This window comes from Pseudophryne corroboree, chromosome 9 (assembly GCF_028390025.1).
Source record: "Pseudophryne corroboree isolate aPseCor3 chromosome 9, aPseCor3.hap2, whole genome shotgun sequence".
Lineage (NCBI taxonomy): Eukaryota > Metazoa > Chordata > Amphibia > Anura > Myobatrachidae > Pseudophryne > Pseudophryne corroboree.
In genome coordinates, this window is record NC_086452.1 from 157,548,699 (window position 1) to 157,565,196 (window position 16,498).

The 16,498-nt window shown below is 46.5% G+C and overlaps 1 protein-coding gene across 5 annotated transcripts in view; it reads left to right on the forward strand.

Annotated features, from left to right (window-relative positions):
* Positions 1 to 16,498, forward strand: part of EVI5 (ecotropic viral integration site 5) — a 452,905-nt gene that overhangs the window by 263,655 nt on the left and 172,752 nt on the right. For all 5 annotated transcript variants that reach the window (XM_063939881.1, XM_063939882.1, XM_063939884.1 and 2 more), the window contains one exon: positions 15,032 to 15,085. In XM_063939881.1, the coding sequence (XP_063795951.1) occupies positions 15,032 to 15,085 (54 nt within the window). The remainder of the gene's footprint in view (positions 1 to 15,031; positions 15,086 to 16,498) is intronic.

The following is a 16,498-nucleotide window of genomic DNA, read 5'->3' on the forward strand; positions in this document are numbered from 1 at the left end:
ACGCTTATCAAAACAAGTGGCGTTACCGTCTCCTGATACGGCCGCCCTCAGGGATCCAGCTGATAGGAGACTGGAAACTACCCTAAAAAGTATATACACACATACTGGTGTTATACTGCGACCAGCCATCGCCTCAGCCTGGATGTGCAGTGCTGGGGTCGTCTGGTTGGATTCCCTGACTGAAAATATTGATACCCTGGATAGGGACAGTATTTTATTGACTATAGAGCAATTAAAGGATGCTTTCCTTTATATGCGAGATGCTCAGAGAGATATTTGCACTCTGGCATCGAGAGTAAATGCGATGTCCATATCTGCCAGAAGGAGTTTATGGACGCGACAGTGGTCAGGTGATGCGGATTCCAAACGACATATGGAAGTATTGCCGTATAAAGGGGAGGAATTATTTGGCGTCGGTCTATCGGATCTGGTGGCCACGGCAACTGCCGGAAAATCCACCTTTTTACCTCAGACCCCCTCCCAACAGAAAAAGACACCGTCTTTTCAGCCGCAGTCCTTTCGGTCCTATAAGAACAAGCGGACAAAAGGACAGTCATATCTGCCTCGGGGCAGAGGAAGGGGTAAGAGAGGGCAGCAAACAGCCCCTGCCCAGGAACAGAAGCCCTCTCAGGGTTCTGCAAAGCCCTCAGCATGACGCTGGGGCCTTACAAGCGGACTCAGGAGCGGTGGGGGGTCGACTCAAGAATTTCAGCGCACAGTGGGCTTGCTCACAGGTGGACCCCTGGATCCTGCAGGTAGTATCTCAGGGTTACAGGTTGGAATTCGAGAAGTCTCCCCCTCGCCGGTTCCTAAAGTCTGCTTTGCCAACGTCTCCCTCAGACAGGGCGACGGTATTGGAAGCCATTCACAAGCTGTTTTCTCAGCAGGTGATAGTCAAGGTACCCCTCCTACAACAGGGAAAGGGGTATTACTCCACGCTATTTGTGGTACCGAAGCCGGACGGCTCGGTAAGACCTATTCTAAATCTGAAATCTTTGAACCTGTACATACAAAAATTCAAGTTCAAGATGGAGTCACTCAGAGCAGTGATAGCGAATCTGGAAGAAGGGGACTTTATGGTGTCCCTGGACATAAAGGATGCTTACCTGCATGTCCCAATTTGCCCTTCACATCAAGGGTACCTCAGGTTCGTGGTGCAAAACTGTCATTATCATTTTCAGACGCTGCCGTTTGGATTGTCCACGGCATCTCGGGTCTTTACCAAGGTAATGGCCGAAATGATGATTCGTCTGCGAAGAAGAGGCGTATTAATTATCCCTTACTTGGACGATCTCCTGATAAGGGCAAGGTCCAGAGAACAGCTGGAGGACGGAGTAGCACTAACCCGACTAGTGCTGCAACAACACGGGTGGATTCTAAATTTTCCAAAATCTCAGTTGACCCCGACGACACGTCTGCTGTTCCTGGGAATGATTCTGGACACGGTTCAGAAAAAGGTGTTTCTTCCGGAGGAGAAAGCCAGGGAGTTATCCGAACTTGTCAGGAACCTCCTAAAACCAGGGAAAGTGTCTGTGCATCAATGCACAAGAGTCCTGGGAAAGATGGTGGCTTCTTACGAAGCGATTCCATTCGGCAGATTCCACGCACGAACTTTTCAGTGGGATCTGCTGGACAAATGGTCCGGATCACATCTGCAGATGCATCAGCGGATAACCTTATCGCCACGGACAAGGGTGTCTCTTCTGTGGTGGTTGCAGAGTGCTCATCTGTTAGAGGGCCGCAGATTCGGCATACAGGACAGGGTCCTGGTGACCACGGATGCCAGTCTGAGAGGCTGGGGAGCGGTCACACAGAGAAGAAACTTCCAGGGAGTATGGTCAAGCCTGGAGATGTCTCTTCACATAAATATACTGGAGCTAAGAGCGATTTACAATGCTCTAAGTCTGGCAAAACCCCTGCTTCAGGGTCAGCCGGTGTTGATCCAGTCGGACAACATCACGGCAGTCGCCCACGTAAACAGACAGGGCGGCACAAGAAGCAGGACAGCAATGGCAGAAGCTGCAAGGATTCTTCGCTGGGCGGAAGATCATGTGATAGCACTGTCAGCAGTATTCATTCCGGGAGTGGACAACTGGGAAGCAGACTTCCTCAGCAGACACGATCTACACCCGGGAGAGTGGGGACTTCATCCAGAAGTCTTCCACATGATTGTGAACCGTTGGGAAAAACCAATGGTGGATATGATGGCGTCCCGCCTCAACAAAAAACTGGACAGGTATTGCGCCAGGTCAAGAGACCCTCAGGCAATAGCTGTGGACGCTCTGGTAACACCGTGGGTGTTCCAGTCAGTGTATGTGTTCCCTCCTCTGCCTCTCATACCAAAAGTACTGAGAATTATACGGCAAAAGGGAGTAAGAACGATACTAGTGGCTCCGGATTGGCCAAGAAGAACTTGGTACCCGGAACTTCAAGAGATGCTCACGGAGGATCCGTGGCCTCTACCTCTAAGACGGGACCTGCTTCAGCAGGGACCGTGTCTATTCCAAGACTTACCGCGGCTGCGTTTGACGGCATGGCGGTTGAACGCCGAATTCTAAGGGAAAAAGGCATTCCGGAAGAGGTCATTCCTACACTGGTAAAAGCCAGGAAGGAGGTGACTGCACAACATTATCACCGCATTTGGAGAAAATATGTTGCGTGGTGTGAGGCCAGGAAGGCCCCCACGGAGGAATTTCAACTGGGTCGATTCCTACATTTCCTGCAAACAGGATTGTCTATGGGCCTCAAATTGGGGTCCATTAAGGTTCAAATTTCGGCCCTGTCGATTTTCTTCCAGAAAGAATTGGCTTCAGTTCCTGAAGTCCAGACTTTTGTAAAAGGAGTACTACATATACAGCCCCCGGTTGTGCCCCCAGTGGCACCGTGGGATCTTAATGTAGTCTTGGATTTTCTCAAATCCCATTGGTTTGAGCCGCTCAAATCGGTGGAGTTGAAGTATCTTACATGGAAAGTAACCATGCTATTGGCCCTGGCTTCAGCCAGGAGAGTATCAGAATTGGCGGCTTTATCATATAAGAGCCCATATCTGATTTTCCATACGGACAGGGCAGAACTGCGGACGCGTCCTCATTTTCTGCCTAAGGTGGTGTCAGCGTTTCACCTGAACCAGCCTATTGTGGTGCCTGCGGCTACTAACGATTTGGAGGATTCCAAGTTGTTGGACGTGGTCCGGGCATTGAAAATATATATTTCAAGAACGGCGGGAGTCAGAAAGTCTGACTCACTGTTTATATTGTATGCACCCAACAAGATGGGTGCTCCTGCTTCTAAGCAGACGATTGCTCGTTGGATTTGTAGCACAATTCAACTTGCACATTCTGTGGCAGGCTTGCCACAACCTAAATCTGTCAAGGCCCATTCCACAAGGAAAGTGGGCTCATCCTGGGCGGCTGCCCGGGGGGTCTCGGCATTACAACTCTGCCGAGCTGCTACTTGGTCAGGGGCAAACACGTTTGCAAAATTCTACAAATTTGATACCCTGGCTGAGGAGGACCTTGAGTTCTCTCATTCGGTGCTGCAGAGTCATCCGCACTCTCCCGCCCGTTTGGGAGCTTTGGTATAATCCCCATGGTCCTGACGGAGTCCCCAGCATCCACTTAGGACGTTAGAGAAAATAAGAATTTACTTACCGATAATTCTATTTCTCGTAGTCCGTAGTGGATGCTGGGCGCCCATCCCAAGTGCGGATTGTCTGCAATACTTGTACATAGTTATTGTTACAAACAAATTCGGGTTGTTATTGTTGTGAGCCGTCTGTTCAGAGGCTCCTACGTTTGTCATACTGTTAACTGGGTTCAGATCACAAGTTATACGGTGTGATTGGTGTGGCTGGTATGAGTCTTACCCGGGATTCAATATCCTTCCTTATTGTGTACGCTCGTCCGGGCACAGTATCCTAACTGAGGCTTGGAGGAGGGTCATAGGGGGAGGAGCCAGTACACACCACCTAATCCTAAAGCTTTAATTTTGTGCCCTGTCTCCTGCGGAGCCGCTATTCCCCATGGTCCTGACGGAGTCCCCAGCATCCACTACGGACTACGAGAAATAGAATTATCGGTAAGTAAATTCTTATTTTAATGTAAAGAAGAAATCCTCACCCACTTTTCCTGTGTCAAAGTAACTAAATACCCTGTTTGAAGTACCGTGGGTTAATCCTGATAAGAAATTTCAAATCTCTAAATGGTTGTTATCGTCTTTTCCTCCTGAGGATAGGAAAAAAGGGGAGAATCCACCGGTAGTGGATGCATCAGTCAACAGGCTCTCACCTGTTCCTGGTGTTACCTGTTCCTTTGTGCAGCCTCCCTAAAGGATGCAGCTGATCGTAAGATTGAGACTACACTCAAAACTTTGAATGTAGCTGCCGGGGTGGCCCAGAGAGCCTCTATAGGATGTGGGTGGATTACGCGAACCATTGCTAAATGGTCGGGTAACCTAATTGAGGGGTTAGATACCTTGCCTCAAGCGGAGATTATTTTGCTTCTGCAAACTTTATGGTGGAAGCCATAAAGGAGATATGATTAATTAATGCACGCACTACAGGTATGGCAGTGTCTGCACGCAGGGGTTTATGGCTACGCCAGTGGTCTGCAGGTGCGGACCCCAGGAAAGGCATGGAAGGCCTTCCTTTCACAGGCAAGGCCTTATTTGGAGATGAACTAGACAAATGGATCTGCAAAGCTTCTGCGGGTAAGTCCACATACCAGGATCCAAGTTACAGTCCTTTCGGATGGCTAAGTTTAGGGGCAAGACCAGAGGTTCCACTGCCACCACCAGAGGTGCTAGAGGTAAACCACGGAAACCTGCTACTGCCGGTTCACAGGAACAGAGTTCAGGCTCTGCTTCCTCAAAACCTTCTGCATGATAGTGGACCGCAATGCCTGGAAGACTGTCAAGTGTGAGCCCGGCTAAAATTCTTAAGTCGCATCTGGACAAGATCGTGCCAGGATCTCTGGGTCATAGACTTTATATCCCAGGGCTCCAGACTGGAGTTCCAGGAGCTCCCATCTCACAGATTCTTCAAATCAGGCTTACCAGTTTCACAAGAGGCAGGAATTACCGTACAGGACGCCATTCAAAAACTGTTACAGACCCAGGTCATTGTTCCAGTTCAACCTAATCTATAAAACAAGGGTTACTATTCCATCTTATTTGTAGTACCGAAGCCGGATGGTTTGGTAAGACCAATTCTGAACCTCAAGTCGTTGAACCCATACTTACGAGTGTTCAAATTCAAGATGGAGTCTCCGGGAGCGGTGATCTCGGGTCTGGAGGAGGGGGAATTCCTAGTGTCTCTGGATATCAAGGATGCGTACCTTCATTTCTTTTTCATCCACTAGGGGTCACTGGAGTACTCTTGGGATATGGACGGCTTAGCAGAAACAAAGGCACTGAATATTTTAAATTTAGAACTCTCCACCCCTCCATATCCCAGAGTACCTCAGTGTACGACCTCAGTGTTTTTTCCGTGCTCACAGCAATAACAAGGCTTGTGGGAACTTCCCACACTTGGTGGAAGATTTTATTAATTTTTCATTTTTACTTTTTACTTTTTACTTTTTAACAGCTGGACGGAGCTTACACATAGAAGCCCCGTCACAGCCATGACCTGAGGAGCTGGACGAAGCTTACAGATAGAAGCCCCGTCGCAGCCATGACCGGAAAGCGTCGCAGACCTCCCTACAAAAGGTATGCTGGGGAAACGGGGCGGTCAGCGCAGGCTGCCGCCCCGCTGTGTGGGGTCCGTGGGTAAAGCCGACCGCTCACTGCCGTGATAGCCGCTCCGTCCAGCGCTCTGTCTGCCGCTCCGACCGCCCGCCCCAGGCGCTCCGTCCTCCCGCCAGGCGCTCCGTCAGCGGTACACCGCTCAGAGAGGGAGACCCGCCGCAGCTTGCCTAGCGACGCCGCGCTCCGGCCAGCCGACCTCAGCTGCTCTGAACTATGTGTCCCTTGCCTCCCTGCAATGAGCTTCCCGGCTCCCCGCTGAGACACAGCGCTACAGGGAGTACAGGGAAGGGGGGGGTGGGGGACCTGGCTGATTACAGCGTGGCTGCAGCTGCCAGAAGGTATTAATGCTGCAAGGGGAAAAATCACGGTATAATAGGCTGTTGAGCCTATATATATATTAACAGGCTGCCATATCTATAGAAGATATTAATATTAACAGGCTGCCATATCTATAGAAGATATTAATACAGAATTAACTGCAGGCAGAGCTTATATTAAATGTGACCTGCCTGTGATTGTATTGTAACCTGCATGTGATTATCAGTGTATACTAGACTGTGATTATCAGTGTATACTAAACTGTGATTATCACTGTATAATAATCTATTGAGCCTATATTCACTGCAGCAGGTATTGTAACCTGTCCTGTGAGTATCAGTGTAAGCACATGGGGGCCATTTTAATCATGTTTCCTGTTTCTTCCAGTGGTATTTCCAGAACATTCCTGCCCTACATCTCAACGCCACCGGAGGCGCAGGGGTGTTAGTGGGAATTTTGGTTCAGGTTTCACATAGGCTGCCCATGTGAACTGTATTTTGCCCATAAATATATATATATATATATATATATATATATATATATATGTATATGTATTACGCACCTTAAGTAAAGATTTTACTGAGTCGTGCAAGTGTCTGTCCTTTGGCTATTGTGGTGTCTGTCTGTATAAGGGGTAAGGCTCCAACACAGACTAAATATAAGGTTTACTACAATGTCTGTACATAAATCTACCACAGATTCAGTTGTTTTGTAGGTTTCCACTCCGGAAGCCGGGTCAGTCCCAGATCCTATGTTAAGCATTGGCAATTCAAATTGACTCCGCTCGACAGGAGCGGTAAGATCGGAGTCTCGGAAGTTACTCCGCCAGCTCTAACGGAGGAGTCTCAGCCTTTCCAAAGGTCCAACTTCCCTGTTAATTTAACTGGTCTTCTAATTTAATGCAAATTCTATGTCAAACCTCACAGCGATAACTACGAGTGAGAAGGGCACATTAAACCAGCAGTCAGGTAGTGCGGGTTTTGACAACCATACATTGCTAATGACCAGTGAGTCAATGTCTCAATGTTTACAGAGACTAAAGAGACTCTAACATCTAATCCGTCTAATTTAATAAACGACAGATCTTCAATGAGTTTCTTATTTAGAATATCTGACTAAGATTTAACTCTATTTACCCGTTTCCACATCTAAATGGGAGAATCCGCCATTGGTGAATTCGTCTGTGTCAAACATTATAAAGACCCAAGATACATTTGGGTCACTAGGCGCTCTATGTATGGAAACAATGACGATCACGTTAGACTTATCGTTAATGAGAAGCTGCAGAGTATCTCTGTAAAGCTTTTGCTGACGCCTGTTACCTCGATTCTCGCTTTTCATCGTCGCTAGTTTCAACACGACAAGGCCAGAAGTTGTTTGGTCCTAAATTTGATATTCAGGCCAAGGCGCGGGGGGGGGGAGGGGTAAATGTCTAGCCATTGCCTCCTCCGGTATCAAAACGGAAATACTTTGGTCCGGCGTTTAAAGCCTTTAGACTTCAGTCTTTTCAAGGCTGTGGTACAAAAACAGTCACGACTTGTAACGCCAGGGCGCTAAAGTCAACAAGCCAGTGGCTTGAGGGCCTCTTAGGCCATATCGAATTTCCAATTGTGGAAGCGCGCCTTTACACGTTACATTTGCCGGGTTTCCAGACATCCACTCATGGATGTATCCGCTATTTAAAGGTTAAAAGACAAGACTGCCTCTGTCGGACGAAATTAGGCGTTTTGGCAGGTTGCCATTCAGTCTCTGCTGGTTTCAGCTGTTTTTATTTCCAGGCCTGGTACACCAACAGAGTCAGGGTTATTTATTTCCCTCTGTTTGGGGTACCGAAGCCGGAGGGCTCCGTCGCAGTCTCAATCAGCAAGTCACTTACTACAGTTTAAAAATGGATTTTCTGCGGTTATTATTGGCATATTTGGAGCCACAAGATTGCATGATTGCGCTTGATCTTCAGGATGCGTATTTACCCATTCCGGTTTGGTCACCGCATCACAGGTTCTTGCGTTTTGCAATACGCCACAACCATTAACCGTTTCAGGTTCTACCGTTTGGCCTCTTGTCAGCGCCTCGGGTATTCACCAAAGTGATGTTGGTGATGATAGCTCATCTCAGAGCCCTGGCAGTGACAATCGTGCCATACTTAGACGATTTGCTCATAAGAGCTCTGTCTCAACAGAGGTTCCTCTGACTTGCGCTGCTAACGTACACCACGGTTGCAGTGTAAAGTTCAAAAACAATCGCATCTAATTCCGTCTGAACGACTTCAATTCCTAGGTATGATTACAGATACGGTAAATCAAAGATTTACCTACTACACCAGAAAGAACAGATTATACCATCTGGTACAATTAGTGCAAAAGCCACGCACACTAGCGGTACATTGGTGTATTCGCCTATTAGGAACAATGATGTGTTTTCGAAGCGCTTCAGTTCGGCGGGTTTCACTCGCGTTTCCCACAGGGGGGCGAGGGTGTCTCTACTCTGGGCGAGAGTCTCAGAGGTTGAGGAGTTGCAGTTTAAAAAGGTCAGCGACAGGGGTTCTAAAACGGATCACGACAGATTGCTGTCTATAAATGTCCTGGAACTCCGTGCAATTTACAATGCACTACATGCTTCGCTTTCAGTCTGTCCAAGTGCAGTCAGACAACGCAACGGGAGTTGCATACACAACAACCAGGGAGGACCGAGAAGCCGCATGGCAATGCGGGAGGTAGCTCGAATCCTCAATTGCCCAGAATACCACAAGGTGATATTGTCAACTGGGTTCATTCCGGGAGTGGACATCTGTTAGACAGATGATCTCAGCCGTCTGGATTTTCATCCAGGAGACTGGGCATTAAATCCAGAGGTGTTTCACATGTGGGTCCACAGGTGGGGTTACCCTCAGGTGGACATGATGGCATCTCGCCACAATTACAAACGCTCAGTATGTGTACAGAACAACAGATCCCAAGGGCAGTGGCGGTGGAGGCTCTCACATTCGCGTGGTCGTACAGCCTCGTGTATCTGGGTCCACCGTTTTCCGCTGCTCTCTCCGTTGCTAAAACGGATCATAAGACAGTTCGTCACAGTCATACTAGTGATATCTCATGGGTTTCGGAGAGCTTGCTTCTCGAATCTCCAAGGAATACTCACACACGATCCTTGGCCGCTCATACTACGTCCAACCTGTTATAACAGGGACCGTTATTTTACCCCTATTTACCTATTTACCGCGGCTGCGGTTGACGGGGTGGTTGTTGAGACCGCCCTCTTAAGAAAAGAGATAGGGCTTTACAGTATCGGTTATACCAACCATGTTACGAGCTAGGAAGCCGGTTACGGCAGCTCATTATTACAGAATTTGGCGTGCCTATATAGGTTGGTGTGAAGCTCGGAAGTTTCCGACATCATCTTTCAAGTTACCCGTATTCTGTTATTTTACAGACGGGGTGGGATGGAGAACTGCGTTTATCTACACTGAGGGTGCAGGTATCTGTGTTGTCAATTTATTTTCAAAGACGATTGACTCTATTGCCGTCAGTACACTCCTTTCTACAGGGTGTCCTCAGAGTGCAGCCTCCATTTATCCCACCTACAGCGCCATGCGACTTGAAGCTGGGTTCAGATTTCTTACAGTTTTCATATTTTGAACCCTTACAACAAGTGGGGATTAAGTTTCTCACTTGGAAAACGTTTTTTTTTTCTTCTAGCCTTAGCTTCGGCAAGGCGTTTTTTCAAATTTGGGTGCCTTGTATTCCAAGCCACCGTATTTGGGTTTCCTGATGACAGAGCGGAACTTCGGACGAATTCCGATTTCTTATTTTTCACATCAATAAACCAATAGTGGTTCCTGTGTTGACAGCACATTCTAGAATTCTGAATGTGGTACGCGCATTACGCGTTTATATGTCCAGAACGTCTACAGTTCGTAATACGGATACGTTGTTTGTTCTCTCTGATGCTGCCAAGTGGGGTTAGCCAGCTTCTCAGCAGACATTATCCAGTTGGATAAAACTGACTACACGTCAGGCTTACCTTAAGGCTAAGTTACAGTCGCCTACGTCAGTAATAGCTCATCCCACAGGTTCTGTGGGACGTCATGACCAGCTGGTCGTGGAGCTTCTACGACGCGGCTACATGGTCTTCAGTGCACACGTCTGTGCGCGTTTACAAGTTTGAAACGTTTGCGGCATCAGCATCTAGCTTTGGCCGCCTACTGTTACAGGTGTCAAACAGCTCTCCCGCCCACGAGGGAAGCTTTGGTACGTCCCAAGAGTACTCCAGTGACCCCTAGTGGATGAAAAAGAAAATAGGATTTTGGTACTTACCAGGTAAATCCTTTTCTTTGAATCCATAGGGGGCACTGGACGCCCACCCAGAGCAGTTTTACCTGGGTTGTATTAAGCTCAGAGGAGCTTATGGTAACACATTTTCACAGATTGGTTCAAATTATAAAGGTTTATCGGTTATGGTGTCAACTGTTTAGTTGACAGTAACGTTATGTGTCAACTTTGTTGTTGTCCGTTATGTTATAGGAATTCTCCATTGTCAACCTCTCTATAGTTCCTGTTCGGCTCAGTAAAAAACACTGAGGTCGTACACTGAGGTACTCTGGGATATGGAGGGGTGGAGAGTTCTAAATTTAAATATTCAGTGCCTTTGTTTCTGCTAAGCTGTCCATATCCCAAGAGTACTCCAGTGCCCCCTATGGATTCAAAGAAAAGGATTTACCTGGTAAGTACCAAAATCCTATTATTACAATCTGGCCGCCTCATCAGGCTTATCTACAGTTTGCACTGCAGGGCTGTCACTACCAGTTCCAGGCCCTGCTAATCACTGGTGGATTCTGAACCTACCAAAATCCCACCTTGACCCAACACAGAGGCTGCTTTTTCTGGAAATGATACTAGACACGGAGTCTCAGAAAGTATTCCTTCCCTCGGAAAAGGCAATGGTAATCCAGTCGATGGTTCGGGCTGTACTGAAGCCAACCCGGATCTCTGTGCATCTCTGCATACACCTTCTGGGGAAAATGGTGGCCTCTTACAGGGCGATTCAGTATGGAAGGTTTCATGCGAAGCCCTTCGAGGCTGGATCTGTTGGACAAATGGTCCAGATTGCATCTTCACATGCATCAGAGGATCTGTCTGTCGCCAAAAGCCAGGATCTCCCTCCTGTGGTGGTTACAATCTTCTCACTTAGTCAAGGGTCGGAGGTTCGGGATTGAGGATTGGATTCTGCTGACCACAGACGCACGCCTCAGAGGTTGGGACGTAATCACCCAGGGGGTGCAGTTTCAGGGAAGATGGTCAAGTCAGGAAGTCGTCCTTCCAATCAACATCCTGGGACTCAGGGTTATCTACAATGCCCTTCTGCATGCCACATTTCTTCTTCAGAATCAGGCTATTCAGGTCCAGTCGGACAATGTGACGGCAGTGACGTACATAAACTAACAGGGCAGAACAAAAAGCAGAGCCGCAATGTCTGAGGTGTCAATAATTCTCCTCTGGGCGGAAAAACAAGCCGTGGCGTTGTCGGCGATCTTCATTCCGGGAGTAGACAACTGGGAAGCAGACTTCCTCAGCAGACACTACCTGCACCCGGGGGAATGGTGCCTTCACCCGAAGGTGTTCCGGTGGTTTACACGTCAGTGGGGATATCCACAAATCGACATGATGGCCTCTCGACTCAACAAGAAGCTCAAGCGGTATTGTTCCAGGTCGTGAGACCCACAGGCAGTGGCGGTAGTCGCCCTGACAACTCCGTGGGTCTACCAGCTGGTGTACGTGTTTCCTTCACTTCCTCTGATCCCAAGAATTCTAAAAAGGATAAAAAGGGAAAGGGTTCAAACAATCCTCATTGCTCCGTACTGGCCGCGAATGGCCTGGTATGCGGATCTTCTCGAGATGCTGCTCGAAGATCCGTGGCCTCTACCTCTTTGCGAGGGTCTTCTGCAACAGGGCCCGTTCATCTATCAAGACTTACCGCGGCTATGTTTAATGGCATAGAAGTTGAACGGCTGATTCTAGCCAAGAGAGGGATTCCTGACAAGGTCATCCCAACTATGATGCAAGCCAGGAAAGGGGTAACGTCTAAACATTACCACTGTATCTGGATGAAATATGTCTCTTGGTGTGAGAGCAAACTATATTCTGCGGTGCAATTTCATCTGGGACGTTTCCTGCTTTTTCTGCAATCAGGAGTGGATGTGGGCCTACGTCTAGGCTCCATAAAAGTCCAGATTTCGGCCTTGTCTGTTTTCTTTCAGAAACAATTGGCTTCTCTCCCAGAGATCCAGACGTTCTTGAAAGGTGTTCTGCATATCCAACATCCCTTTGTGCCTCCCACGGCACCTTGGGATCTCCGTTTGGTGCTGCAGTTCCTCCAGTCGGACTGGTTTGAACCGTTACAGGAGCTGGACGTAAAGTACCTTACGGGGAAGACAGTCATGCTGTTGGCCTTGGCAAGACGTGTGTCGGAGTTGGGGGCATTGTTTTACAAGAGTCCCTACCTAATTTTCCATGAGGACAGAGCTGACCTCAGAACTCGTCAGCAATTTCTTCCTAAGGTGGTGTCCGCGTTTCACATTAACCAACCTATTGTGTTTCCGGTTGTTACGGCTTCAAAGTCTTTGGATGTTGTGAGGGCTTTGAAGATGTATATAAAGAGAACCACTCGTGCCAGGAAATCGGGCTTGCTGTTTATTCTCTGATCCCAATAAAATTGGGTGCCCTGCTTCAAAGCAGTCAATTGTACACTGGATCAGGCTCACTATCCAGCATGCTTGTTCCACGGCAGGTTTGCCAGTTCCAAAATCTGTACAGGCCCACTCTACTAGGTCGGTGGGTTCTTCCTGGGCTGCGGCCCAGGGTGTCTCGGCTTTTCAGCTCTGCCGAGCAGCTACTTGGTCAGGTTCGAACATGTTTGATAAGTTGTACAAGTTTGATACTTTGGCCTCTGAGGACCTTCAGTTTGGTCAGTCAGTTCTGCAGGAACCTCCGCACTCTCCCACCCGGTTTGGGAGCTTTGGTACTTCCCCATGGTACTAAATGGATTCCCAGTATCCCCTAGAACGTAAGAGAAAATAGGATTTTAATTACCTACTGGTAAATCCTTTTCTCGTAGTCTGTAGGGGATACTGGGCACTGTTACTTAGTTAAGTAATGTTGTTTGGTTCAGCTGTTGCTGTTCCTGTTTACAAGTTTTGGTTAGCATGGCTTTCCTCTTGTTCTGGTTGTGCTGATTCGAATTCTCACCACTTTCCTTTTCTATATCCTTCTCTCAAAATATGTTCGTCTCCTCGGGCACAGTTTCCTAGACTGATTCTGGCAGGAGGGGGCATAGAGGGAGGAACCAACACACCTAATCAAACTTCTATAGTGCCCATGGCTCCTAGTGGGACCCGTCTGTACCCCATGGTACTAAATGGAGTCCCAGTATCCCCTACGAACTACGAGAAAAGGATTTACCGGCAGATAATTAAAATCCTATTATTTTTTTCCTTCAACCTCACATGTATGCGTCCCATGGTGTCTATGCACTAAGGCACAATTACGATTTATGCACACTGTATCTGATGTGGAAACAATGTATAATGTGATTTGAATTTAGGACTACTCCAGAATAGATTCCAAAACAACAAGCGTCTCTCCAAAGAAAACTAGTTCCAGTGTATGCAATTTCCATATTAAACTGAGGATTGTGGACAGAGCTGATAACAATTAGTATCCAGTGGCCGCAGGAAAGCTTGTAGGGGTGTTTATAATGTATTTATCGTCCGCTTTTACACTGGTGCAGCTGATATGTTGTCTGCTCAGGTTCTATTGGTTGGATCAAAAAAGCGAAGCAGGGCAATGGTCTCTAGCCACCGCTGTGGTGACCTCACTGCTCCTACGCTGCAGAGTCTAGTGCTGGGCATACGCTATATACAGATGGGTCCACGGTTATCTTGACTACTTTTCTGCGCCTAGGCACAACATGATTTATTAGCATAAATTCTACATCTATTGTTCTCAGCTGCAATACAATACAGAGAACAATACAGCAGGGGATTAAGTCCGACTGGCCAGTCTCAATTAATCCTATTAAAGGTCAGATAAACTTGGACCCATCTGTAATTATCTGGCAGATAATCTGCCAGATCTGGCTGGTTAGTAAGAAAATCTAGCAATGGATGAGAGCAAATGACAATCGACCATTTTCCCCCAAACACTGGAAAACAGACAAAAACTATTGTTCATACACATTCGTTAAATTCGTAAATTTAATAAATTTGTCTGAACGACAGGTTTTGTCCATTGTATAGTAATTGATTGTAGATGTGCTTGTTTTTTGTTTTTTTTAAGCGCATCTACGATCAACTCTGAATCGGCCCCATAGAGTGATATCCGCAATTGAAATGGTTAAGCCTGCACACCATGTGTGCATTGACAGAAGGTGCCTGGGAGGTTTCTAGTAATGCGCGCACACACACACACGCGTTTTGTTTCACGTCCGTATCATGGGAGTGTTGTAGGCGTGTAAGTGTGGGAGGTGTCTGTATTATGGCTTTTGTAGATGCCGAAGGCGGACGTCTCAGTCCTTGCACAGTCCTGTGCATACTATACCTATACTAGGGGAAGGGCTGATGCTTTAATTTGTATAACATCTCAGATGTGACTACGGAAGCGGATGCAAAAGGCTACCTCTGTATCATGCTCACATTGAGAATTTTAAGAGTAATGTAAATGCAAAATGTGCATTTGGTGGCATAGAAAAAAAAATACATCTTGCTCCTAAAGAAAGCATTTTTTGTTGTCTTTATCTGTTTATCACCATCCCATAGCACTTTGTCATGAGATGTGTTTGACCCATGTAGAATCCTGTTCCTTGCTGCCATTGCACAGTCTTTGTTAAATAAGTATGATTTACGTTTTTGCAGTGCTCCATAATTCAGTTTATGTACAAAACTTTTTTACAAATTTCCATCATTGTGTTTTGTCAGAGATTGCGCACGGAGAACAGACTCTTGAAGCAACATATTGAAACCTTAGAAAAAGTAAGACTGTGTTTTTTGTTTTTTTGCCCAATATTTTCTCCTTTTTGAGATCTAATGACAAATGCATTTGTTGTGACCCACATAACAGTAACTCGTAAATACTGCACAAAGAATATTATACGTACGCTCCATCTGTTTCTTTAAGTTGCATTACATCAGTGGTAGGTTACCTGTGGCAATACATCTGCCGATGAACTACACATCCCAGCATGCCATGCAACTGTTTTGCGGACAGGATATTCTTAATCTGGCAGGGCATGCATGGATTTGTAGTTCCACAACAGCAGGGGCAACACGTTGCTCCCCCGTGCATTAGAGTTTAAAAGTTATTTGTCTTATCCATTAACTTTCAATATATACCTGTGTTAAGGTCCCCAAACACTGCAATGATTTTGCACAATTTTATGCAATTTCGACCTTTCGGGCTGCTATATCTTATGAAAGTGTCAGTCGTATGTGTTTTACATCCAGTCCGATGCGCGGCCCTGTGTGCATCAGATCGGAGCCCCTAGGTCGTTGGTGCTGCACTAATGATATATCAGAATTGGATGGAATAGGATGAAAACTCTGTTTTATTTTGGGCATATGATATATCGCATGCGATGTATCACAGGGAAGTTTGGCATTCTCGGAACATTCAAATAGCACAAAAGTACCAAATCGTATGGAATCACTCCCGGGAAGGTCCTGGGAGAGTTCAAGGTAAACTGCATCTGACTTCAGCCTCAGACACATCGTTGTAGTGTATGGGGTCCTTTACATTGGTCACATGAAACAGAATCCTAGAATCTGTATACAAGTTCTGTATCTTGCAGAGAATTTTCATGCAGTATGTGACAGCATTATGTAAACTTTGATTTGTTTAATGTTTTCTTTGTTAGATGATATAGGGCTTATTATTTACAGTATTTCTGAAATTATAGTTTAATGGTTTTTGGGAAGGTTTTTCACTACGAATTCTAAACTGAAGGATCGACATACTCTCAAAAGCATGCAAAACAGATATAAAATGTTATAAATTCCTGAGAAAATATTATAAAAATTAAAATAAATAGCTTTTTTTGTGCTTAGTGTTTGTTGCTTTAGAGCATGGGTCTTCAACCTGCAGCCCTCCAGCTGCTTTGGAACTACACATCCCAGCATGCCCTGTCTCCGTTTTGGCATGCCTTAGTATCAAAACTATGGCATTGAATGCTGGGATGTGTAGTTTCACAGCAGCTGGATGTCCGCAGGTTGAAGACCCGTGCTTTAGAGGATCATTACGGTTTAGTTTGGTCATCGTAATAGTGTTTGTTTTTATTTATTGCTACGTTAATTTCTTTTTTCTACTAACTAATGTTGTATTCATGTTAACTGAACACATTCTATGCTTCTAGTCTTTTACTAGTTGTGGTAACACAGTATGTGCATATC